At 41.3% G+C, this 25070-nt stretch overlaps 3 protein-coding genes across 4 annotated transcripts in view; 1 reads left to right on the forward strand and 2 right to left on the reverse strand.

The window, feature by feature from the left end:
• Positions 1-876: 876 nt before the first annotated feature.
• hpdl (4-hydroxyphenylpyruvate dioxygenase-like) lies at positions 877-4403 on the reverse strand. The gene is made up of 5 exons (XM_086303937.1): positions 3314-4403; positions 3060-3226; positions 2831-2982; positions 2199-2326; positions 877-1781 (listed from the first exon to the last, which is right to left on the reverse strand). The coding sequence occupies exons 1-5, from the start codon at positions 4066-4068 to the stop codon at positions 1577-1579; spliced, it is 1407 nt and encodes a 468-aa protein (XP_086160063.1). The 5' UTR covers positions 4069-4403; the 3' UTR covers positions 877-1576.
• A 128-nt stretch (positions 4404-4531) lies between these two features.
• Positions 4532-20059, forward strand: zranb1a (zinc finger, RAN-binding domain containing 1a). The gene is made up of 10 exons (XM_086303935.1): positions 4532-4862; positions 5319-6171; positions 11403-11590; positions 12590-12743; positions 13632-13703; positions 14389-14587; positions 15267-15387; positions 16835-16964; positions 17897-18126; positions 19153-20059. Exons 2-10 carry the CDS (start codon positions 5343-5345, stop codon positions 19366-19368), a joined length of 2139 nt encoding a protein of 712 aa, XP_086160061.1. The 5' UTR covers positions 4532-4862; positions 5319-5342; the 3' UTR covers positions 19369-20059.
• Positions 19816-25070, reverse strand: part of LOC147323531 (uncharacterized) — a 50153-nt gene continuing 44898 nt past the window's right edge. Inside the window, exon 9 of one of the 2 annotated variants that reach the window (XM_086303933.1) lies at positions 19816-24055. In XM_086303933.1, coding sequence (XP_086160059.1) covers positions 23875-24055 — 181 coding nt within the window. In that variant the 3' untranslated portion in view covers positions 19816-23874. The remainder of the gene's footprint in view (positions 24056-25070) is intronic. The other variant, XM_086303934.1, reaches the window with a different exon arrangement.

Genomic DNA, 25070 nt, shown 5'->3' on the forward strand with positions numbered 1-25070 from the left:
TAAACTTTAGAAACTCGTGCCATAGCACAGCCCAGTTCCAGTGGTGAATGAAGAAAGGGGAGTGCATCTATTTTGTATGTGCTGCTTCGGTTTGCTTGTTATGTAATCGAAAAACATAAATCCTTAATACAGAATCAACATTTTTAAAATGCAGTTTGCCTGAGCAGGTGACCCCTGATTAAAGGAAAAACACTGACACCATTTGTCAAAATGCAGAAGTACATTCATTTCATAAATTGCCTGTTGCTGAGTTTTTATGTTTTGTTTTTACAGTGACTCTCTTGTGTACTCAGTAGGATACTGTAACTACAGACAGGGCATAAAAAGAACATATGGCTTTCATGGAAGTCCATTAAACTTCACTGCTTCTCATCTATCCCACTAATCCTCATCCATAATGTTTATAGCCAAGTTAATTGAACTGGCACATCTCTGTGGGATTGGAGATCCCTTCTAAGAGGTTCTAAAGCCACTTTTTTTTGCCAAAGCATGCACATTGCTAAAACCACTACGGCTTCTGAAAGAGGTGCAGCTGTTTGACCAGTAACAGTTCTTCAAGTGACTGTGTGGGTGGGTTATTTAGGGAAAAAAAGGGCCAAAGAGCCTAGTTTAATTTTCCACCAACATAATGCTTACATAATGAAGTGAACAGCAAATAATAGTTTGGGATACATTTCTACATTACGAGCCAATGAAGTGGTCACTTTTTCTCATATGGACAGTGACTTTGACTAAGTGATGCTAATGCATTAAATCAATTAATAATACCTTAGTATAAAATGTAAAAAAATAAATAAACATTTCTCACTTTTCCTGCATTCATAACTATGAGCATTATAGTAAGCAAATGCACTTAAATGTTTTAAGTGAAAATACTTTAATATACAGTGTTATTATAGCACAGTATACATTAAAAAAAGCACACTATCATTGATGCATTAGCAAGCTTTCAGTCTTCTAGCAGCTTGAGCTTGTTGTGCATACTTCATTGAGTATATGTGGAAGTGGTGTTCAGACACTTTACATACATATGCTGCATTAACAATGAAGAACAAGCCACTGCACCCAAAAGCATTGCAAAGTAAAAGTACCGCATGCAAGTGCTACTATATAATGTAAGTAACTGTAAGTTCCAGTATCTTTGACAATTACTAAAATGCACTGGCCATTGTCAGTCTTTGTCTAGGAAGGTCTAAGAGGTTTTAAGTGTGCTTATTCTGAAGTTTGGCCCACACAAGAAGAAAAACGGAGCACAATATTTTGAAGCCAGCAATTGATTTTCACAGTTTACTGTGAGTCAAGTTTATTGAGGTTACTCTGGAGCAATGTGGTTTACTTTGAGACAGTGAAAACAAAGACATTATTTTACTCCTACAGCAAGTGTCTTTTGTTGTATCATTTCAAGTACAGAACACAGCACCCATTTCAACAGATATGAATACATTATATAATAAGTAATGTGTCATCAGTGCAACGAGGGACTTTTTAGAGACTAATTTAAATATTTCATATGTTTTTCAGTAAATAGTGCAGCCACATGAAATAACATAACCTGTTATAGAAATGTTTGGAGTGGCTAACTAAGAGCAGTTTGTGCAGTTTTTGAGGATCCCTGAGGTTCTTGACGATCCACCCTCTCATTTTCCATGTACGCCTGCACTGACTGCCACAGCGCCTTGATGTTCCCCTCGCCAAATCCCGTTGCCCCTCTTCGCTCAATCAGCTCGAGAAAGAAGGTATTCTCAGCAAATATGGGCTTGGTAAACACCTGTAGAAGATGTCTGAAAGGGGAAAAGCAGCACAGTAGATTCACTTTCAGCCTCGGGACTGTTTCCACAACTTTTCATTGGTGAATACAAAAAAAAAAAAAAAAAAAAATTGTGGTTCGTGTCTTTCATCATTATTGCAGCAATTTTAAACGAAGTCAAGCAGTTTTCACATGCATGTTGCAAGCCAAACGGGCTTCTGTAATTGTACTGAATAGTAAAACAGGAACATGTCCTCATTTTAATAGAGATGACTGATAAGATTGTTTGCTGACATTGAGCAGCCATACATCACACAAAACTTTCACAGTGTTTCACTTATTTAATAAGATAATGCCAAAGATAGTTAAAAGAAACCATTGACTAAAACAATTTACAAGAGAGGCATTCTTTGAAGGCTGTGAGAGATTACAACTCTTGATTGGCTCTTACCTTTTACTTTCACTGGATGCTCTCTGTGATAAAGGATCCTGGTGCAGGTCTGTATCCAGGAGAATCCCATGCTGTGCTAGCATCTGGGGGCTGTGACCTGCTTCCTCTATTTCCTGCTGTTTTCCCAGCTGCCACAGCGAATGGGATGGGTTTAAAAAGATGGAAAATTCCTTTATTTTTGAACTTGTTACAAAGTCTGTAATTATAGTGTTTGCTCCTGTGATTACTGGTACAAAGCAGACCCTGTTCTCCTTCTGTGTGGTGATGGCATAACCTTGAAAAGTGTGATAATGACTTGGATTATGTGTTCTAGTGGGAGAAGTTTGCCTTCAAAGCCCTCTTTTCTTTGATATCGTTTTCAGCCTTAAGTCACAGTTCAGCTAGGTTTTAGGCATAACTACTTTGTCAAGTGTGGTAATATATCATGGTTTGGATCAAAATGTACCCTTTTAACAAGATCTGAAAAATCTCTGAAAGCCTGCCTTGCAGGAAGTATGAGGACAAGCTTCTCCCAAATTCCCAAAATTTCAAAATCCAGGCCAACTATATAAATTAAACAGAACTATAATGTGAAAATATGAATAAAACACAGGTCGCTTCTTGCAGTGATTATAGTTCAAAATCATTCAAACCTGAGTGTAATAGGCTGGAGGAGGGGAGGAAAATTGTACGCCAGCTTCAGCCATCGTGTGCGCAGTAGAAACAATGTTTTTAGTGTACAGCCCAATGTGCTGGATCCCTGGGGCCCTATGCTGCTCCAAGAAGGTGTCAACCTGGTTCCGGCCTGACAAAGCAAATGCAAACAATGATGGCGGAGATCATAAATAGTGGCTTAAATGAGAAACTAGGGGTTTCTATTACCTTGTTCGGGCAGTGATTCTGCAATGACAAACTTGCAGTCAGGCTCCTTTTTGCCAGCAAAAGGAAGAGCGATGCCTGCTTTGCTGCACTTCCAGTACTCCATGGCAGTAAGTCGAAGCCCAATGCCCTCCTGGTTTATCACAAAACCTTCATCCACGTCTTCATTACTATTCAGGAGAACAAACAGCCTTGAGATTACTGACACCACGCTGGGGAAAAGATATGGCAACAAATGCCTCGGAGCAATTTCTCACCTATCAATGAAAAACCTCTGAAAACCAAAGACCTTCTCATACCACCCCATGACCTGGTGGGTTGTCTTCCTGGGGCAGGCATAAGTTATGTGATCAAAGTGTGTGACAGGACAAGACATGTCCTCTTCTCCCAAGCTCCAGTCCTTTTCAATGACATCAAACCCTGGCAAAAAGACTCCCTCATAGTTTGTCTTCTCAATTAGCGTGTGACACACGTTTCCCACAATTGATTTTACTACCGAGTAGGTGACAGGACCATTCACGTCCTCAACGGTGGTGGGAGGCACCAAGAAATTACAGCCCAGATCGCGAAGAACCTTGAATGACCTTTGGACATCCTCTACCTCGAAACACACGTTGTTTACAGTATCCACCGGATGAAGAGGGCTTAAATCATAAAGACATCCCAAAGAATTATTACCCTGCTTGTACTTCTCCAAGTCAGCCCGCTGTGGATCAATGGAGTATCTGTCAGCTAATCCCAGTATCCCTTCATTCAGTCCCACGCTGCTTTTACTGGGTCTCTCATTTACGACGAAAACTGCTGCTCCTTTCCTGAAAGCAAACTGCTTGGACTTGTCAGTTAATCTGGCAGCAAATAAATCAAACTTGAATTTAGAGACAAGGTCATTAGCTATTTTCTCCGCGTTAGAAACGTGGAGCGAAACGTGGTGTAACCGGCTCAAGAAAACAGCCATGTTTTCAGTGACGTTTTGAAAGGGGCGTGTCCAGAGAAAGCGGAACCCTTGATTCATAACCGAAAAGCCTATTTTTTTCAGTTACATCAGCATATACTTAACGCTTTTGCTATTCTTCACAGCTAGTTCAGAATTTAATTGGAATGTATTCAAAATATAATTTAAGAAATTAAACAATTTACAGACTCACCATGGTTTCTATGCTGCTTATAAATATCGGATTTAATATCCATACGGATAATGTCATATTTATGTAATCCAGTTTTCTATCCCAATCTTTGGGGATGTGTAAACTATCCAATCGCAAATGTCTTAGCATGACTAACATCAACATGTTTTTGTCTAGTGCAATGTGCCTAAAAATCGACAAAATATGCAAAGTATTTCAGCGACGTGGTTATCAACTCTTTCTGCGTCCTAAAAATTAAACCCCCCAGGGCGTTTTGACTGTTCCGGACGTTCCTGAAGGCAACACAGTACTTTACCTTTGTCCAATCACGTTGAGAACTCAGCCAGATGATTGGTGACGGAGGCAGGCCAGCGTTTATTTTGGCTCTGCTACTCATTTGTCTGCTGTCGCCGCCATTAAACAACACGGAGGCAATGTAAACCACGGAGAGTCGCGGATTTAAACGATGATTCGAGGTGTTCCAGGCTTTGCCGGGGATTGCTTTGTTCCGCCAGTGGTTAACGAGTCCACGAAGGTAAACATGTGAGAGGGCAGAGGAGTCGAAATCATTCGGATTGGGAAAGGTTTGATTGAGCCGGAGGAGGAGGAGAGGAGGGGAGGAGGGGGAGTGAACGAGAAGGGTTTGTTGTGGTTTTCGGCGGCGCAGCGCAGTCACGAAACGGTAAGATTATCACATTTTTCTTCACATGAATGAAATTATGACCTTTTCCATGACTGTATGCTCCGTCGTGCGCGTTAATCGTTGGATTTGATGGCAGTTAGCTCTATATATGCTAGGAGGTTAGCTCAGTAGCTAGCAAGCTAAAGCTAAAGACTAAAAACAAAACTGCAGAGTAACGCAATAGTGTCTTTAGTCAGATGAGTTAAAACCGCGCTGTTAACCATTCTTCTTAGAGTTACGGATTATTAAGGATTCAAATCAAACACTCTAAAATGTAATCTTGCCAGTGTGTCATTGAATGTGCCCGATCAGATGCAGGTTAGTTTACAAACTGCTGGAGCATATGCTGGACGGAATTCTTATATCTAAACACAATGGTTTGTAACACCTGCTTATTCGAGATTATTCGCAGAGCTATTGTTTATGTCTCAACTCTAACGGGATTTTTCACAACAGTGCATCCAACTAAAGTAGTCCACAATGACGGAGCAGAGGATAAAGTGGGCCTGTGACTACTGCACCTATGAAAACTGGCCATCTGCAATCAAATGTACTATGTGCCGTGCACCGAGGTTGAGGGGACCCATTATTACAGAGGAACCTTACAAAAACAGTCCTGATCTGGACCCCGGGCTGGAGTGGGAGCCTTCTAGAAGTGAAAGTGGCAGCAGCCTCCTCATCTGTCCTGATTCCAGTGCCAGGCCTAGAGTCAGGTCACCCAGTATGGCTGAGATTGCCAATAAGTGGTCCTGCCAGATGTGCACCTATCTGAACTGGCCTCGTGCCATCCGTTGCACACAGTGCCTCTGTCAGCGCCCGAGGACCAGCAGCCCCACTGAGTCCCCACAGACGTCAGGCTCCAATGCAGGTTGCCGCCCTGCTCTCCACTCTCCTGTGGATACCTGTGAGGAGTATAATGACAGAAACAGACTCAACACCCACCAGCAGCACTGGACATGTACCGCCTGCACTTACCAGAACTGGCCCAGAACTACAAAATGTGTGGTGTGTGCCCTCCCCAGGCCCAACAACCAAGAAGCCATAGAGCTGGCCGAGTCTGCGGAGCCCTCGCCCGTAATCAACGAGCAAGACAGGGCTCGGTGGAGGGGCAGTTGCAGCGAAGGCCAGGGGCAAAGGAGATCCCCTCCTATGCCCAAGAGGGAAGATCATGTCACTATGGATTTCCAGAGGATAGAGCTTGCAGCTGGAGCCATGAGCAAAGAGGAACAAGAAGTCGACTTCAAGAGGTTAAAGCAGATTAGGAACCGAATGAAGAAAACTGACTGGCTGTTTCTTAGTGCATGTGCTGGTGAGTTTTTTTTCCTCCTTTCTACGTTACATGTAATTTCTGCATGGATTAGGAGATCAGTTGGTTCATAGCAAATGAATGATGTGAAAATGTGCTTGTTTCTTAATTTTGTTTAAAAAGAATACACTCTCCTATGTCATGTTTTTCTTATAACAACACTTTTTTTGTGTGTCTGTGATGTCATGCTAAGCGACAGCAAAGCATTGTACTCCAGACAGAGGTGGCAGTTATTGTCCCCAATGCAACACATTTTCTGTGTTATTACATTGCAGATGGTGCATCACTCTGCAAAGTGCCAAGGTTGCACAGCACTAAGAGCCACTTTGTATTTTATAAATGAGTGACGGCATGACTCATTGTTTAGTCTCCAAATATTAGAGTACAGAAGAAATTCCTGCTGTGTTATTTCATAGGGCGGTGCCATCAGGTAAATACTGCTGACTGCAATGAAAAAAACCATAAAATGTGGTAAAAGGGAAAGTAGGAATTTGGTCCAACTCACCACTGATGTTCCCAGTGCTTTTACTTGGGCTCTGAGAGCATCTTTGAGCAACTGAGAGGGTGTGAGTGCTTCCCAGCTGGTGGGGATGAATGGGCCGTCTGGGCAGCGTAGTGCAAGTGCAGCCCATGGAGCAGAGAGTCTCCTGGCTCACAGTCAATAGACCCTGTAAACAGTGACGCGTATGTGCTGAACAGAGCCCCCCAAGAGGTAAAAAACAGTCAACAAAAAACAGAAGGGAAAAAAAAACATGAGTGCAGCACATGATCAACGCCCCCTTGACCTTTGCACTGATTGAACTTGGCAGTATTTTTTTTTTTTTTTTTTTTTTTTGGTCGTTTTCTTTTTTCCCCCTCTCCCTACCGCTGTCCTTAAAGACATGGGAAGACTCATGTATTAACTTTAAATATGGCTGAGCCTTTTTTTCTTCTTCTTCATACCATGTCTCTGACTCTTTACGGTTATACCGCATGTGCTCTTCAAAGTGTTTGTCAGTGGAGGAAGTGCCTGAGTCGAGTATGTTATGGCCAAGCACTTCCTCAGGTCTGAAAACACGATCTCACTTCACTTTACTGTGTTCCTGCAGTTCTACTTTAATGTTTTTTGTGCTCCGTACAAGAGCCAAAATCAGATGATTCCCATTGATTGTGCTTTCCCACAAAAGGAAGCGGACATGTTTTTGTATTATGGTTCTTTTGTTTCAGTGAAAAACCTAACTGGTGTCTCTTGCTGTTGCCGCTCTGTTTATATTTCGATGCGGTTCCTGATAATGTGGTGTGGGAGAAAAAAACATTATCAAGGACCTCTGTTTGTTTTGCTTTCAGAAGATTAAATTAATCTCGACGATGAACTGAATTTTTCAGATGATTCAAAAAAAATGCAAGCCCACCACTTTGTAGTACTTATGGTGAGAGATATCGAGAAACAAACACAAACAGACATTGATTTAATTTGTTCCAGCACATTACTTTTAGATAACCATAGGTTACTGTGGAGCAGCTGATTGAGAAACAATGTCAGACTGTGTATTTGTTAAGCGCAGACCAATATTAGCTCAAAGTCTTTCACAACCTGCATGATGTGCATTGATCAGACTGTAGGCACTGCTGGGATCAGACATGCTCTCATGAAGCTGACCTTGTCAAGCATGCAAAGGCAAAATATTCTGACATGTTAGTTCACTGAGGGCGTAATGAGGCGTTCTAGTTGGGATAAAACCACAAACCATCATGCCTAAAAACCTCTATGACCCATCTCTGGGTGATTGGGTCATTATGGGGACGAATATTACATAGCCTAATCTTTTAATGGGTTGCAGTTGCTAAAACTTAAATGTTTTCATTTACATTAAATGAAAGGACCCATACAGCGCTCCGAAAGATAAAATACTGGTTAGGGCTGCCACAAACCATTATTTTGATAGTCGACTAGTCACCGATTATTTTTGCGATTAGTCAACTAATCAGATCATGCATTTATTGGACGTAAAACGTACAGCTTATTGCACTAGCATGCATCTGCTCTTATATAACTATCATTAGCTTACAGCTTTAAGTGTTTATGGTACATGCTAACTAAAAATAAAGACAAGATGATAGTTTATTAAATTTGAATGAAATTTGCAGATACGTTCACACTGCAGGTCTTATTGCTCATTCCGATTTTTTTTTTTTTTTTTTTTTTTTTGTGTCTGCGTGTTCACACTACAAATAAAATGCGACAGCAAACGCGCTCTAGTGTGAACGCTCAAAGTGGCCCGCATGCGCAAAAGAAGACTTCACACACAACGCGCTCTGTTTAGACCCAGACCAAACAGTATTGTTTGACAGATGGCCGTTAATATAAAGACTTCGGACTTTACGTTTCCCAATTTTTGCTTTAAGTTATTTTGTTATTTACATAATAATGTAAATAACCTAATAATTATCCTTATTGCTGTTTTAGAGGAGCGGTGCTTCAAAGGATAGTTGCAGATTTCTGTCAGAATCTGCAGATTATACAGTACAAATAAAATGTTCACGTTTCTCCAACGATGTCTTCCCAACAGTTTCACTGACATCTACACTGGATGGCCAGGAAGCGTTCACGATGTCTTCTCGGGTGCTTCTCCGGAGCTGATAATTGGCGTCTGTCTTGTGTCGGTGACGTAAAAGACGGATTTAATGCGACCTGACCGTTCAAACAGCAGTCGCTTTCTAAAACATCGGATATGTATCGGATTCAGTACCACATACGAAAGTGACCCAGATCAGATTTGAAAATATCGGATTTGTGCCATTCACACTGTCATACCATGATCGGATATGGGTCGCATAGGGTCAAAAAAATCGGATTTGATGCGCTTTTGCCTGCAGTGTGAACGTAGCCTTATATATATATTTAACCTGAGTAGCGAAAGACGGCAGTGGGTTTGAAAACTATTTGCTGGGAGTCCGGTGTTCTCACGGGCTCTAGTGAGCCTTGCCCCCGGCTAGCTATCGAGCTAGTGGGTAACAGACGTCTCCGAAAAGCGCTTTTGAAAATATGTGGTGTCTTGATAAACTGAGCAGATATTTGAGGTTTATACAGTTACATTCTCGCCTGAAAATATGTTAAACGTTTATTTTGTGACCCAGAAAGAATAATAAGAGTAATATTAAAGCTAACTAGCTGCCACCATTGTTGGAAACTGAGCTGGGCTACGCTATGAATTCTGGGACACAGCTGCTTCTTCTTCTTCGGGGTTTAACAGCAGCTGGCATCCTTGTACATGCAGTGCTGCCATCTTCTGTTTCAGTCCGTTATTGCACTCTTAAATTCTACTACTTATTCCTGCGTCTTTTGTGATCTTACAAAGCTTCAAACGACGCGTCGACTATTAAATCAGTCGTCGATGATTTTGATAGTCGACGTAATCGTGACTAGTCGACTAATCGTGGCAGCCCTAATACTGGTCGAGAAATCTGGTTTGCACTAATGCTTGCTCACCATGCCAATGCACATTACTTGACCATCCAATTACTTGTTTCTCGGTTTTTAGAAAGTCTTCATAACTTCTCTTTTATTGCTTTTGTTTTATATTACAAAGATTGGTATGAGTCACACAAGAAAGGTCTGGGTTTTTTTTTGTTTTTTTTTGTTTTTTTGCAAACCTAGCTGCCTTAACCAGTAGGATATCTCTCCATCTATCCATTCCCGTTTATCAGGGACTTGATGCAGCAGTCTAATCAGTGATGTCATGGGAGACAGCCAGGTGAGAAACGTAATCTCTCCTGCATGTTTTAGGATTGCACTGGGTCTCCTCCCAGTTGGATATGCTAGAATCCCCTCAACTAAGAGCCATCCAGGAGGTATCATAGTCAACTGCCTGAACACTGACCCTCTTTCGAACTGCCATTCTCGTCATCCTCGTCATCCTATCTCTAAGGGTACACTAGTTGCAGATTGCTGATAAAAGCAGCGGAAATGAGCAATCCGTTCCTTTGGGTCACTACCCAGAGCTCACGGCCACAGGGAAGGGTAGGAACATAGATCGACCAGTAAATCAACAGCTTCAGCTTGACGCTGACAAAGGTTTACGGTTTGTTTATCTAAGTCTAAATTTAGCAAAACTGCCTGTATTCACTGAAAACGGGTCACCGCATTCTTGAGTTCCTTTGAGGTCTCCCGCATAGCAACAGCTATTGCAACTCAAATCATTCTGCATGTATTTATAGATCTGTTTGCAAAATGTCACCCAGTATGTGTAAAATGAGAAGGGTCATGCTTGGAATGTTTTAGTCCAGATTCACTCAACTGTCCTCTTCCCTGCCTGAGAGAACATCCTGATGTAAGGCAGCCAGTTTAAATAAAGCAGCTCTTCCAGTGTCCTGTTTGCTACCTGGCTGTTTCACTCATAACAGATGTTGAGACTAGTAGGTTCAACACACTGTCCTATGTGTTACACAGCTCTCTGATAGCGCCACATTACAGCTACACTGCTCTGTCTGTTCTGCTATGTAGTAGCCCGACAGTGTGATAACTGTTCTTGCACTCGGTTAGCTCGTGGCTACATCTAAAGGTCATCAGAGCTGTCGAATGACATCAAGGCCCTATTTAATTTTTTCCTCTAGTTGAATTTGTTTTACAAATTTCTCCCAGGTTTTAATATTAATAAATTGTGATTTGCGATGTTGTGTTAGCACATTTAAAGCTGTCTGTTACATCTTGCTTCTACAAGAACAGACATGGGGATTGAAGCTGCTCCAAAAAATATATCTAAACCATTTTTAAAATGGATTTTAATGTTGTTTTTTTTTTTTTTTGCTGATACATGTATGTTCTTTTGATTATCTTTTGAATACACTTGCTTGTTTCAGTATGCCTAAGTAATACTAATCCAAAGTAATAAAGGCTACATTGCAGATGGGTTATGATGTTTACAAAGGTGTTGAACCTTTTATGGTCAGCTCTGAGGTTGGACTTGTAGTGCTGTTAAATGGCTTGTGTTGTATCATTTAGTCTTCCCTATATCGATGCACCGCACTTGAATGTGTATGTCATGTGATGACATAAATGGCCGACTATGTTGACATGAGTCACTCTATTAAAGTTTGGTAGCCTCGCTACACACAATCCTAGAAAAGAAGCTGTGTCAGCAATATTTAGGCACTGATTCATCACTTTTAACAGTTGTTTTCCATTATTTTTCCTTCTGATTTTTTTTTTTTTTTTTTTTTTTTAAAACCTTCCTTCCTTCCTTCCTCTCCTGCAGGCGTTGTGGAGGGAGACCTGGCGGCAGTAGAAGCTTATAAGTCATCCGGTGGCGACATTGCCCGACAGCTCACTGCAGACGAGGTGCAGCTCCTTAATCGGTCCTCAGCTTTTGATGTAGGCTTCACTCTGGTACATCTGGCTATTCGCTTTCAAAGGCAGGACATGCTCGCCATTCTGCTAACAGAGGTAAGCATAGTCTTGAATCTTTGAGCAAAAATTTGCTATAAGTTTTTAATCTTAAGAGGATTTATGTCAGTTTTTATAAAAAGATCCTAAAAATTCTAACATGCCTGTAAAGTCTTTATGTTACAGAAACTTTTCATTTTTAAGTGCTTTTTTGTATTTCTCATTATCAGCCACAACCGCTTATAATTGCTCCTTACCAAGTGTGCTATATAATGAAAAATAGATGCTCTTAATGCATAGAATTACAGCAGAAAAGCACTTTTTTAGAATTAGGGGGGTATTAGAATTGCTGCTATTCTGTCATTGTTTCTTATGGGGCATGATAAGAGTTGATGTGATTTCGGAGAGCAAACAGTGATTAGGAAAAGGCACAGGAAGCATGTTGGCAAGCATAGAAAGGCAGGTCTTTACTATGCATGGGAGAGTTTGATCCCCAGAATGAAAAACGCTTGGGTGGGTAAGGTGGACCAACTTCCTCTTTTGTGCTGCGTGAAATGCATGGGAACCATGTCTCGACGGCGTATGAGTATGTGTCAAGGATCTCGTCTCTGTTTGAGAAGATTCACTAATACTACTAAAACTGGAATTGACAATTCAAACAAAATTGTGAGCAAGAGAAGACAGTGTATCTGAGTGCACAGGATGGCAGCGCATTCACTCTCGGCATGCAGTGTGGGTGACTACAATGCTTCTGTTTAATAGAATTGGCACTGTGCCTGCCCAGCTTTTGATGCTAACCCTCCTGGCGTGCTGCAGCTGATGGACAACATCTGGCGCGCTACCATAATGTCGTGGGTGGAGCTTGCGGTTTTGAATTTTCAGTTTGGGAGGGCAAGCATTTAGCATAACAAATCTTTTGGGGTAGTACATTTGCAGACGTATCTTAAGTGTAGATAAGTTAGCTTAGTTTTAGTTATATAGTCCAAAGTTCACATATTCATTTAATCTTTTAATTTCATTGTAAAATAAAATTTTTTAATCTGTGTGCATGTCTATAAGGTGAGCCAGCAAGCAGCCAAGTGCATCCCTTCCATGGTGTGTCCCGAGCTGACGGAGCAGATCCGCAGAGAGATTGCATCTTCACTACGTCAACGTAAAGGAGACTTCACCTGTTACTTCCTCACCGACTTGGTCACTTTTACTCTGCCCGCAGGTACTTGGGTCTTAATGCTTATACCACTTTTTTTTTTTTTTTTTTATTGGTGTGTGTTTGTGCGTGTAATCTAACCTCTCTTCCTGTTTATCCCTTTATCAGTTTTGCTTTATGGGCCTGTGCTCGCAGAAATATATAATTTTTCCTGTAGCCTCAATAAACAGCTCAGATTAAACTCCCACCCCAACAACCAGTCTTAATATTTGTCATGTCTGACACTGAATATTACTGGCTCCATTTACTCTGGAAGCAAGCAACGGGGAAATAATTACTTTTGTGCTCTTTGGGATTCTATTCATGGCTTCTTTGTAGAATTTTCTTCTACACAGTATAAATGTCTAAATTGTCAATGTGTGAACTTGAGTGTAAGAATAGGACCCCGCCGCATTGCTCAGAGAAACATCAGCTCGTCCCTGTGGCATTATGTCTTCACTGAAATGACATGCACTTTACTTTTAAGAACACCCACTGTTCTGATCTAGTCCTGCTGCTGCCCCTGGGAGCAAAGATTATGAAGCCTTTGCATATAAATTCGAATTTTTGTGTGTGTGCATCTAATGCCAAGCATTTCACTACAGAGTGAATTTGGCCCGAGGCCAGCTGCAGGGCACTCGCTCTCTCGCTTTGTCTGTTTGTGTCTCTCTTGCTCTCAGACAAAGCCAGTGCCATTCACTATTGAACCAGAGAACAGCCACCAGTGTTCTGGCTTTGTGTGTGCACAGTTCAATACACAGAGCTTGTATTTACAGTGTGCCATTGACAAAATGCCATCCAGTGAAGAACATCCCCTCTGTGTGTCATTACTGTAGCATTTATGTTGCCCTCGGCCTCGTCTACCATTAGGTTATAACGAGCATGAAAACCTATCTTTCCCATGTTTCTCTGCAGATATAGAAGACTTGCCGCCTGCTGTCCAGGAGAAGTTGTTTGATGAGGTGTTAGATCGAGATGTGCAGAAAGGTACTGAAGATGTCATTCTTTATATCCTGTGTCATATTCTCAATCTGTCCAGTTGCATGTTTTCAGCCATTCACGTCCTGCAATAGAAGGGACTTTAAACTAGCATCTTCCCTGCCTGTGTTTGTCTTCAATCAGCTCCCCACCTCCTGCTTCGTCGTCTTTTCCTTTTCTAATTAGGTTAATTGAGCTCACTAGTTTCCCTCCCACATACTTATCTAATGACACTCTCCCAGTGCAGCTGTGTGTGTGTTTTGTGTTTCAACGAAGATATAAAAGGAGTGTTATGACCCATTTAAGCCACCTTAAAGTGGGCTACTGGATAGAGCTGCCTTGAGTTTCTGGTGCAGAATATGATTGCATATTCAGGGAGATGTGTTTAATAATATTTCACGATGGGAAGAGAAAAGCAGGTTTTGCATTTTGCATTTTGTCCCTGCGGAAATAGCGGCTGCAGCAGCTGCACATCTGAAACACTTAACGCAGCATCTATGCAATCCTATGCTGAGTTTTTGGAAACACAATTTTTTGTTTTGATTCTTTTCATTAAACTATCAAATATATTAGCGGAGAAAATAAATGCAGCCACAAGTTCCTCTTTTGTGTTTTCACTGCAACAACACGGAACTTGATTAGTTATTGTCTTGGAGTCCTCAACACCCAATCGCACATTTATATCTGTTTGTAGAACTGGAAGAGGAATCTCCTGTTATCAACTGGTCTCTGGAGCTGGGGACACGCCTGGACAGTCGCCTCTACGCCTTGTGGAACCGCACTGCCGGAGACTGCCTGTTGGACTCTGTTCTGCAGGCCACCTGGGGCATCTACGACAAGGACTCTGTCCTCCGCAAGGCTCTCCACGACAGCCTGCACGACTGCTCCCACTGGTGAGAGGCTCAGCCCTACACAGTTCCTGTAGTCTGATACTTGACACTTGAAAATTTTCACAGGCTGCTCTCAGTTCATGTTGCATATTCAAAAATGGCCTCGTGTTATCTGCATAAAAACAAAGCGAGAGCAGACGAACTGAAAGAAATAAACTGCAAACAAGACTGGACACATTAAAACAACAACAAAAAGTCATTCATCATTTCCCCCTCTACCAAGTTATGCTATTTTATTTAATTAGACTTTATTGTATTGATTCGATTCACTTTAACACAAGCACTTTGTTTTTTTTTCTTTGTGAATTTATGACCTGTTTACATCATAATTATATTTATTCTAAAGTTTTTGCTATATTCTTGGAATACGAGTGACTGTAAATCCAGATTTTCAAACTGGTGTATAACAGAATATTCTTTCTAGAGGACATGCCTATAGACTACACTCATACAAGACAAAAAACATGGGTAGAAGTCCTTTTAATGAGCATTGCAGGTGTGTGGATTGTTCTGTTTATGTATAATTAAGACCTCTGGCACTTAAAGTGTAGCTCTTTTGAAGCTCTGTAAATGGATACATAAAGTAATCCATTCTATACAAGCAGGCTGAGCTCGAGGTCACCTTTAATTCAATAAGCTTTGAAAATAGTATAATAATATTCTTTTTTTTTTTTTAAAATAGGTTTTACACACGCTGGAAGGAGTGGGAGTCATGGTACTCGCAGAGCTTTGGTTTACATTTCTCCCTCAGAGAGGAGCAGTGGCAGGAAGACTGGGCCTTCATTCTGTCTTTGGCCAGCCAGGTAATTATGTTGTTGTCTCTGGTTTACAGCCTACCTTCACTTCCATTGAGTTTAAAGACAGTGGTACATTTTAAATGTTTTTTATTTTTTGGTCTACAAAAGAAATAAAAGCTGGAAAATGATGTATAAATTGATGCACTAACAAAGGCAAAACGGGAAGGTTTATGACCCAAAACGTCTGTCTCCAAAATATTTACATAACAATAGTCCCTTTCCTCTCTTGCATTGTTTGCATATTCATTAGACTCTTGCAGCACTCCAGTCAGCAAAAGCGTGTGAGTCATATTGCAATAATTGTGGGAAAACATCAAAATTGCAATGTATCGCCTGTATTTGATCAAGGAAAGGCAACTCATAAGATAGTTGGATGCATTTATATTTTGCTCACTCAACTCAAAAACTGCCATTTACAAACAGCTATCCTCAAAGAAACTCAATATGCACAATTAATACAGTTGAACAAATATCAATTAAATAAGCCCTTTTACATTGAAATCATTTGAAACAGTCTTTTCAAAGCTAGAAGCTGATCTGCTTAATATCTTGACATGAACACAATCAGTCTGTTCGTGGAGCCTCTTCCATCTGGTCTCTAACACTGGGTAGTCGTGTTACGTGCACAACGCTCACTCCGCCGCCTCAAACAGGCCGATAGGTTATCTCGTCAGTACGGGCGTGCGGTTATATAATTCAACAGGCTGACACCGCAGTTGCAAGTAGATTAATTGTGCTTGCCAACTTCACGACACCACCAGAAGTGCAAAACATATGTTAGTGTAGCTATTGATTTGCTGTTTTGTCAGATTCTGTTGCTGCAGTGACCTCGACCACGGTTTTTTTTTTTTTAAACAACTCTATTTGAGGAAATAAAGGTCTGCATAAAGCACAAGCTACTGAAACTATGAACTATTGTCATATATGTGCATTAGTCTAAATGGGAAAAGACAGTCGGAAGGGTCGCACTGTGCATGGTGGATCATGTGTGAATGACAGATAGGACATAAGCAATTTACTGCTGATCCCCTAAGATGAAGTTGTAGACAGCTGATCTACCGGCACGCCTGCTGAAGCAGCACTCTCTCTCCCCAGCATGTGACCTTGGGATTTACAGGCATTTAGCTTAGAGCCACTCTACCAGCAGCACAAACAAACACAGCAAAAGCTACCAAGCGATGACCTCGTCTCAGGCTTTGACAGCAACGGAGAGATGAGAGCCGAAGGATAAAAACCAAGCTTTTTAAATCCCATCCCACAAGGCTGAAACTTTGAAACCCCTTTTTATGCGATAGATCATTGCAGCAGTAGAATATTTAAAAGTGCTTATGTAATGTGCCCAATGAGAAGGAAAGAAAAGCGTTCATACTCGCGCATAAGATACTTTTCTCTTTGCAGTATGATCACAATGCCTAACTATTCTTATGCTTTTTCTTTTTCTCCTCCTTTTTAGCCCGGGGCCAGCCTAGAGCAGACCCACATTTTTGTTCTTGCACATATTCTTCGAAGACCCATCATAGTCTACGGAGTGAAATACTACAAAAGTTTCCGTGGGGAAACGTTAGGATACACTCGTTTTCAAGGTGAGGCATCGTGTGGCTGTAATACAAAACGGTGTTCTCAACTCAGATCCTGAACTTGTAAAGGGTGTCAGATCTTGGGGAAAATGGAAACAGAGTACTGACACTTGCTGATCAGTATGTTTCTTAATATTTATTGATGTGACTATCAAAGGTGAAGCTTTGGACCCTCGTGTGTGCACTGTAGAGGGTGTAGTAGTCACTTATGTTACAGCTCTGCTAATATTTAATTTAAGCAGAAAGAACTTTTTAAAATTGAGTGGAATTTGTGATAAACTGACCCCGGTGAGCTTCGCTGTTTATTTCTAACATTTATCATGGCGTGAGCCAGCTTTAAACACCTGCAGCAACACCACATGAAACAAGGCCATTAGAATTACTCATACAGACAGGCTATTGTGTATGAGATGCAGAGTGAGCACAGCTGGAGTGCGTGGCTGCCAGAATATCTTGACCTCATTCGGTGTGCTGCACTGATAATTTGAATAAATAAAATGGTCTGTGATGCCTCGCTGTGTATCTGTTCCGTTTAGGGTGCAGCCTGGTTATGATGGCCTGCCTCAATTACGGTAATTATGTGTGTAGACTGAAACCATAGCTTTTGTGTACATTGCACGCTAAGTGTTTAGTGATTGCTGGTGTGCTTTTGGAGCTGGAAGCTGGCCTGTCAGAAGCCAGAGGGGTGAGGGCGGGTGCACTTCTGAAAAAGCAGAGCATCAGGCTGCACCGCGGAGCTCGTCTCTGCTCACAAAGAACCGGTTGTTTTCAGCGGGCTAAAAAGCAGCTGCCTCTAGCGTCAGGTCAAATCTGAGAGTGCGCTCGGCCTCGGCTGACATTTGCACACAATTTGAGCGAACAGTTGCCGAGCCTGTTCCTGGCCGATGCCTCGAGTGCTGTGGCGTGCAGCACCTTTTGACTAGTTTGTGTGTCTTCAGGTGTGTACCTGCCTCTGTTATGGGAGCAGAGCTTCTGCTGGAAGAGCCCCATTGCCCTGGGCTACACACGGGGTCACTTCTCGGCCCTGGTGGCTATGGAGAACGACGGCTACGACAATCGCGGTGCGGGCGCCAACCTCAATACTGACGACGATGTCACAGTCACTTTCCTGCCATTGGTGGACAGCGAAAGGAAGCTGCTGCATATTCACTTCCTGTCTGCACAAGAGGTAGGAACTGTGGTTGTGCTGTAAAACTGCAGATTTGTTAATTATTTTTTTTAAATTTAACTTTAAAAAGCAGGTAATTGGGTAATTTTGAGAAGTGTATTTTGGTATTACTGTAAATATTTTTGAACTTTACTGCTTTTTTTGGGGGGGCGGGGGGTGGAACTGACAGAGGGGCGGAGCTGGAGGTGGCAGAGGAGACAAAGGTCCTAATTTTTATTTTCTTATTGGGAGTGACCAGGATGGACAAGATTAAGATTTAGTACATCACGGGGACAGCTTAGGTATAGTGGTTTGGAGATGTGCAGAGGAGGGATGGTGTTTGATTTGAGCTACTGGGAAGGAGGATTCATGGATGTAGTGAAGGAGGATAAAAAGAGGGGTGGCATGAAAGACGAGGATGCTAGGGATAGTGTGATTATGGAGGCGGCTGATCCACTGTAGCGGCTAATGAAGAATATTAGAAAGCCTAGCAGGGTTATGCCAGCTCAATTTCCAAACAGAACTGTGCTGACTGCATTTAAAGCCCAGTCTACAAGGCTAGGTTAAAATATTATGTGCAGGTGGGATGTTGGGATGTGAAGAAACAGCAGTTGGATCAATTACCCAGTGTATTTTGACTTGTAGACAAGCTGGTTTCACCATGTGACCATGTAATAATGTAGCGCACTACCAGATGTTATAAGCCTTTCACCTGTACCATTTCTGAGTCACAGTACTTAAAACTGCATTAATCTTAAAATATGAAAAATCTACCAGTTGTATTTAATACTTGTTGCATTTCATCAAAACTGAATCTACAGTTTGGATGGAGCGGCCTTTGTAATAAAAATTCCAGTTTTGGTAGCAGTGCCTCGTGAAACGATTAACAATCTTTAGCATTAGTTTCAGTGATTTTGGCTGTAGACCAGTTTTAGCTTTGTTTTTTGCAAATTAGTCTTGATGCAGGAAAGCTTTTAACATGTGCTATTGTGAGGTGAAAGCGTGTATCTGAACATTACTAATAGCATGTTTTGTGTGTGACTTCAGATGGGCAACGAGGAGCAGCAGGAAAAGCTGCTGAGGGAATGGCTGGACTGCTGCGTGACAGAAGGAGGCATGCTGGCTGCCATGCAGAAGAGCTCTCGCCGCCGTAACCACCCCTTGGTCACCCAGATGGTGGAGAAGTGGTTGGACAGATACCGCCAGATCCACCCCTGTGCCTCTCTCTCCGATGGCGAGGAAGAGGACGATGAAGATGAGTGAGTGAGGGGGAAGTAGAGAAGAGAGAAAAGAGCTCTTAAATCTGTGGAATGGACATTATAGGGTCTGGGAGAGACTACCTTGCTATCTACATTTCCCCTTCCCCTCCCTCGTTTCTCCAAAAATGTAAATCTTTAACTTGTAATAATGCATGTGTTCTGTGAGCTCTGTGGTAGAGAAGATACCAGCACCATCAAACAGAATCCTGATTACTGCTCCCATGAATGCAAGTCCACTTGGTTTGCTTCCCTATAGTCCTTACCGGTTATCTTGATGCTTCCTGTCAAGGTAATTATCTCACCGTGAGAGAAGTAATAGCTCATATAGGAAAAATATACTGTATTTAAGGAAATCCTGAAGCTGCACTAGATGGCAAAGTTCATTTATACAGAATTGCCTGACAGAAATTTTTGCTTCAAACTGAGAGGATGATAATCCTTTTTGTGTGTGTGTGTGTGTGTGTGTATGTTTAAGGTTTACAGAGCACTTGTTTTCCTGATTGCTGATCCCCTCTACAAAGCCCCATTTGATGTTGAATTTATTTATTTGTTCAGAAGAGTTGGCACGCGGAGGCGATACCCTTTGTTCTGCCCCGTTTTATCTGTTTTTTGGTTGCTTTTTTTTTTTTTTTTTTTTTTTTTTTGATCTTTTCAGTTGAAGTATTGAAGTATTTTATTTTGCACAGATTATACATAAATTCTGTGAGGGGGGGGGGGGGGAGGACATACAGGCTTACTGACATTTCTATGTGTGACACAGTTTGTGTTTGAGTGGGGGGTGGTGATGATGCTGGTGGGGGAAAGAAAACCAAACGCCCCGCCTCTTTCAGTGGACAGCGTTAATATTAAATTTGACTCACTTGCACCTACTTACTTACTTGCATTGTTCATTAATTCCCACTGTTAAATTCGTTGTTTGAATTGGTGACGCCACACACGCACGATTGCTTTTCCTTCCTGTTATAGCTGAAGTCACTGGGTGATGGTGGATCGGGAATGTTTGATCGCACACAAGGACACAGCCAATAATGTTCACATTGTGCACCCACATCATCTAAATATAAGTAGGATCACTGCAGTATGGAGTTCTCTATAGTGCAAATCACAGTTAGTTTTAGAAGCATGTCATAAACTGTATATAAAAGATGGCTTTAGCCTCGGTACCATCACTTATTGGTTAGTAAAGTTATGTTGTAAAGGCTCAAATTGAATATTTACATCTTGGCCATCATGGTGCTTGATAGTGGGGCTAATTTGGCCAAGAAAATTACACATTCAGGACAAGATGGGCCCCACATTAGCTTTATCATCATTTTTAACTCGGACGTGGGCCGTAATTTGCAACGTGCAAAACAACAGTTTAGACAAAATTAAATACAAATTTTTATTAAAGTTTAAATTTCTGAATAAGACTTTTAATATTAATTAACCTGCAGGGTTCTTTTTGTAGCCAAAGAGTTTCCCCCTGCTGGCAATATGAAGAACTGCAGGTTTAAGGTACTTTTCACTTATGTTCCATACATTCATCTTTTATATGCAGTCTGTTATTTTACCCCCTCAGCAGGATTTTGTTTAAAACTTACAGAATTACTAGATCAAGAGAGGTTTATAAAAACAGACCTTTTTTTCCCCCCCCTCCCCTTTAAATTAATTGTTCTGGGACTAAACAATGTGAGATTGTTTTTGTTTTTCATTCAATAAGAAGTTATTTCTTGTAGCCCCAAATACTGGATTTCATTCTATTTCAGTATTGTCTTCATCCCCCCCCACCACCACCAAGTATTGGGGCTTTACACTTGTGATAAAGCCCTGATATTGTGATTTTTATTTTATTTTATTTTTTTTTCATAATTATGAAATATACACTTGCTGATCACTTTATGAAGTACACCATGCTAATACCGTGTGGACTCTTTTTCTGCCTTCAGAATGACCTTCATTTTTCATAGCATACAATTAAAATTGTATTAGAAACAGTGCTCTGAGATTTTGATCATATTGACATAATAGCATCACACAGTTGCTGCAGATTTGTTGGCTGCACGTTCATGCTAATCCATGATGTGACTCTCCCATTCTACCACATCTGAAAAGGTGCGCAGTGAGATCTGGTGACAAGCACAGCAGATTGTCACATTGAGAAACAAGTCTGAGAAGACTTGAGCTTTGTGATATAGTGTTATCCTGCTGGAAGCGGCCATCAGAAGATGGGTATACTGTGGTCAGAAAGGGATTGAGATGATCAGCAGCATTACTCAATAATAAATTGGTACCAACAGGATCAAAAAGTACCAAGAAAATATCCCATCACTCCATCACTGATACAAGGAACGATGGATCCATGCTAGGAATTTGGTGTTATCATCTAAATGTTGCAGCAGAAATCAAGACATGCAAACCAGGCAACATTTTTCCAGTCTTCTTCTTCTGTTGTCCAATTTGACAAATCTTCAAATTGTAGCTTCAGCTTCCTGTTCTTATCAGACAGACACAGCACGCATGTGATCTTCTGCTGTTGTACGCCACTTGCTTCAAGGTTCGATGCGTTGCGCTTTCAGAGATGCTCTCCTGCATGCTCCGTGCGCGATTAATGCACTTTCACCCAGAGAAGTGCCACTCACCTTTCTTCTCTACTGTACGGGGAAATTCCCAGTAGATCAGTAGTTACTGATATACTTACTAAAATCACCTTTCTTCTGCATTCTGCTGGGCCTTTGAAGGCCAATCTTGACTGTACATGGCTAAATGTGATTATTTTCTTGCTGTGACATTTGCTGAGTTAACAAACAGGTGTACCTAATGAAGCGGCCAGTGCATGTACATAAGGGAGTAAACTTGTTTTACATGAAAATCAAGAAGTCAGTACAGACGGCTGGTTCTCAGAATCGTATCTTTATCTTTTTTTTTTTCTCTTTCTTTTTTTTTTTTTTTTATTTGAACTGCACTGAATGCTAAATGTTCACCTTGTACAAGAAACAAATACAAATACTCACACTAAAAACAAAAACATACTGCTGGCTGCCTCTTCTGCTATTGTTGGGACACTAAATAAGAGTTTCAGCTATTGCTCTTACAGAGTACAGGATGCCCCAAAGAACCTGGCCTTCATTAGAACAAAGGAAATATTAAGGAGCAGGTAGAGAGGGGGGATCACATAGGACTATGGTTATAGGAACATTTAACTAGGCAATACGAATCTAACAGGACTCCTCAAAACTCTTTAACACCAAAAAAATGTGTGAATGTGTCCTTTTTATAAAAATACCACGATGGAGAGGATGATGGAGAGAAATATTCAATATTCAGACGAACCAGATCAGTCTTTGTGTTTTCTTTTTTTCCTTTTATAGACAATTATTTTGCGGGGGGGAGGGGCGGGAGGAGAAACAATATCTGCAAAAAAAAAGTGTTATTCCTGAGTCATTAAGAAACCATGCTGAATTTAACCCTTTCCTGTCTTCAGTGTGAAATGTGCTCACAGAAGGGACTGGGTCACCATGTCTAACAAGACTGCCATTATGATTAGTTAGCCATCAGACGCTTCTCTGGAGAGAACTGGATGCATCGCTGAGCTTTTAGGAACTAAAAGTACAAAATAACTTCTTTTCAAAAGCTTCAGCTGCAGTTACGTGTTTAATGAATGGCTTTACGTTAATCACCAACTGCTTTAAAAAGTAGTAAGTTGGAGACACTTAAAACTCAAAAATTCTCACACTGTGTACAAGTGCCCTCTAGTGGTGAAAAGCTGGAACTCCAGCTGTGACAGGTGTCAAATGTACCACTGCCAGGAAAGGGTTAAAGCCCACTTTTGATTACTATAATTGATGAACAATCTTTTTCTTTAATTTGATAAATATATATAAGCTGATAATCCATTTTTAGTCATTCACACTGATGATAAAAAGAAAAAAACAATATTAATAATAATTCTCTTCTGAGGCATAATTGGGGGCCTAAATAACACACACTTGTTACACAATGAGGATTGGAGCTGGGTGAAGAAGAGGCGGGGAAGATTAGGAGCGCTGTCAGGGGTCATACGATCCAGTAACGTATGATGCCAAAGGTTTTTCTTTTTCTTTTTTTTCTTTTTTTTCTCTTGTTCAGTTGGTGTGTTTAGAAGTGGGCTTACATTTCCCATGAGCTCTGAGGTGGGTGGTACGGTGGGGGAAGCTGAACAGAGTCTCATCGGGTAATCCCGGAGCACTAAAAACACTGGACTCTGTGTCCACAATCATAGGCATGTCCCAAAGAAAGACAAAAATACATCATCATCAAAGAGTAAAGTCGGTAACTGAACCCAAAGAGACAGAGAGTAAAAACTAAAAGGGTTAAAAGTACAAATTTCCCGGAACACTTCTTTTGTTCCCAGTTGCTGGCTGGATTTTTAGCAGGCAGCCGCTTGTGTCGTTTCACTGTCTCTTGGTCCCAGTTGGTCAGTTGCTTTGATTGGTTGTTTCTGAGTGTCAACAGGCCGGATGAGATGCTGCCGTATGTATCCTTTCTGCTGCTATTGCTCGGTGAGGTGCTCTCTAGTGTCGCCGTGTTTAGAGGGCTGGTTGGGCGATGGGGCCTGGGAGGGGTGTGTACCAGAGGGCAAGGTGTGGGCGATGGGCACCCCACCAGGCACCATGCCCTCTAAAGCCCCTGGGATGCCGCCCGGAGCCACTCCAACCACACCTGGCGGGTATCTGGGGAGGGAAAAGGTCAGAGGTTAGTGGTGCCGACACGAGCCTAACCCCCACGTACAACCGTGAAAGACAGGATTCTGTGCAAAGACCTCATCATCTAGTGAAACTGCTGCTTCTTTTCCACCTTTTCAGGAACGTGTTTAAGAGTTACTTAGCTTTCAGGCTGAATTTTCAGATTCAGAAAGGTCCAAATTAATGTGAATAAAATTGGAATTTCTTGTCGTTTTAATATGTCCAGAAAAATATGCAGCCAGATTAGACTAAACATGAAACAGGTGCAAGATGGGGAAAGAGAGGGAGACTCAACAGATGGCCAGACAAAAAGAGTTTTTGCTGTTTACTAACTTTTTACACATCAAACAATTTAAAAAAGACATTAATTACTTCTCTAAGATCAGAACCAAGTTGCGGAAGCTACCAGGCTTTAATTTCATAAAGCTAGAAGCAACGAGGGAGCGGAGGTAGAGAAGAATCCATTAAACTTTGGCGTACATCTGGATCACATTCCTTAAAACAGGACGTGGGCATTGGTGGAGCATGAACTCTCCAGGCGATCTTCCTGTTTATAGAGATTACATTAATCAACATACTTTGGAAAGTATTTCTTGCCTTGCTTATTGATTTGTTTCTTCAGCTTAGATTAAATATGAAACTGTTTCAGTTTCATTATGGTAATTAAAATAAAAAGGCAAGATACTGTTTGGTCTATAAATGCACATAATCTGCTCATAGCTCGTAAAGTTTTAGTGCCTAATTTAAAGATGATTGGGTCATAATTTGATATAAAAAGGAGAAAACACAATCCTCTCATGAAAGAAGCAGCACATGTTCTATTTATCAATGAGCCACATATTTTTCTTTCCCATCATTTTTCTTTTATTGTTTTAAAAAAATGCAGTTATGCAGTTATCTTAATACTTCCTGAAACACAGACTTCCTGAGACTGTTTGGTGGAAAAGAGCTAATATGTCACATTAGTTAGGGGGGGAAATGGGTGTGGAAATCACAGTAAAAT

Source organism: Aulonocara sp. 'chitande type north' Nkhata Bay, linkage group LG8, assembly GCF_057382095.1.
Source record: "Aulonocara sp. 'chitande type north' Nkhata Bay isolate Kocher_YH1m ecotype deep benthic linkage group LG8, A_spYH_male_GT1.1, whole genome shotgun sequence".
Lineage (NCBI taxonomy): Eukaryota > Metazoa > Chordata > Actinopteri > Cichliformes > Cichlidae > Aulonocara > Aulonocara sp. 'chitande type north' Nkhata Bay.

Bases quoted from the DNA above. Each gene is read 5' to 3' on its own strand.
- hpdl (XM_086303937.1), bottom strand. From the start codon at position 4,068: ATGAATCAAGGGTTCCGCTTTCTCTGGACACGCCCCTTTCAAAACGTC. The intron at 3,227-3,313 runs GTGAGAAATTGC...TCTCCTGAATAG, and splicing joins CAGAGGTTTTTCATTGATAG to TAATGAAGACGTGGATGAAG. The intron at 2,983-3,059 runs GTAATAGAAACC...TTGCTTTGTCAG, and splicing joins AGAATCACTGCCCGAACAAG to GCCGGAACCAGGTTGACACC.
- zranb1a (XM_086303935.1), top strand. From the start codon at position 5,343: ATGACGGAGCAGAGGATAAAGTGGGCCTGTGACTACTGCACCTATGAA. The intron at 12,744-13,631 runs GTACTTGGGTCT...GTTTCTCTGCAG, and splicing joins CACTTTTACTCTGCCCGCAG to ATATAGAAGACTTGCCGCCT. The intron at 16,965-17,896 runs GTGAGGCATCGT...GTGTGTCTTCAG, and splicing joins AGGATACACTCGTTTTCAAG to GTGTGTACCTGCCTCTGTTA.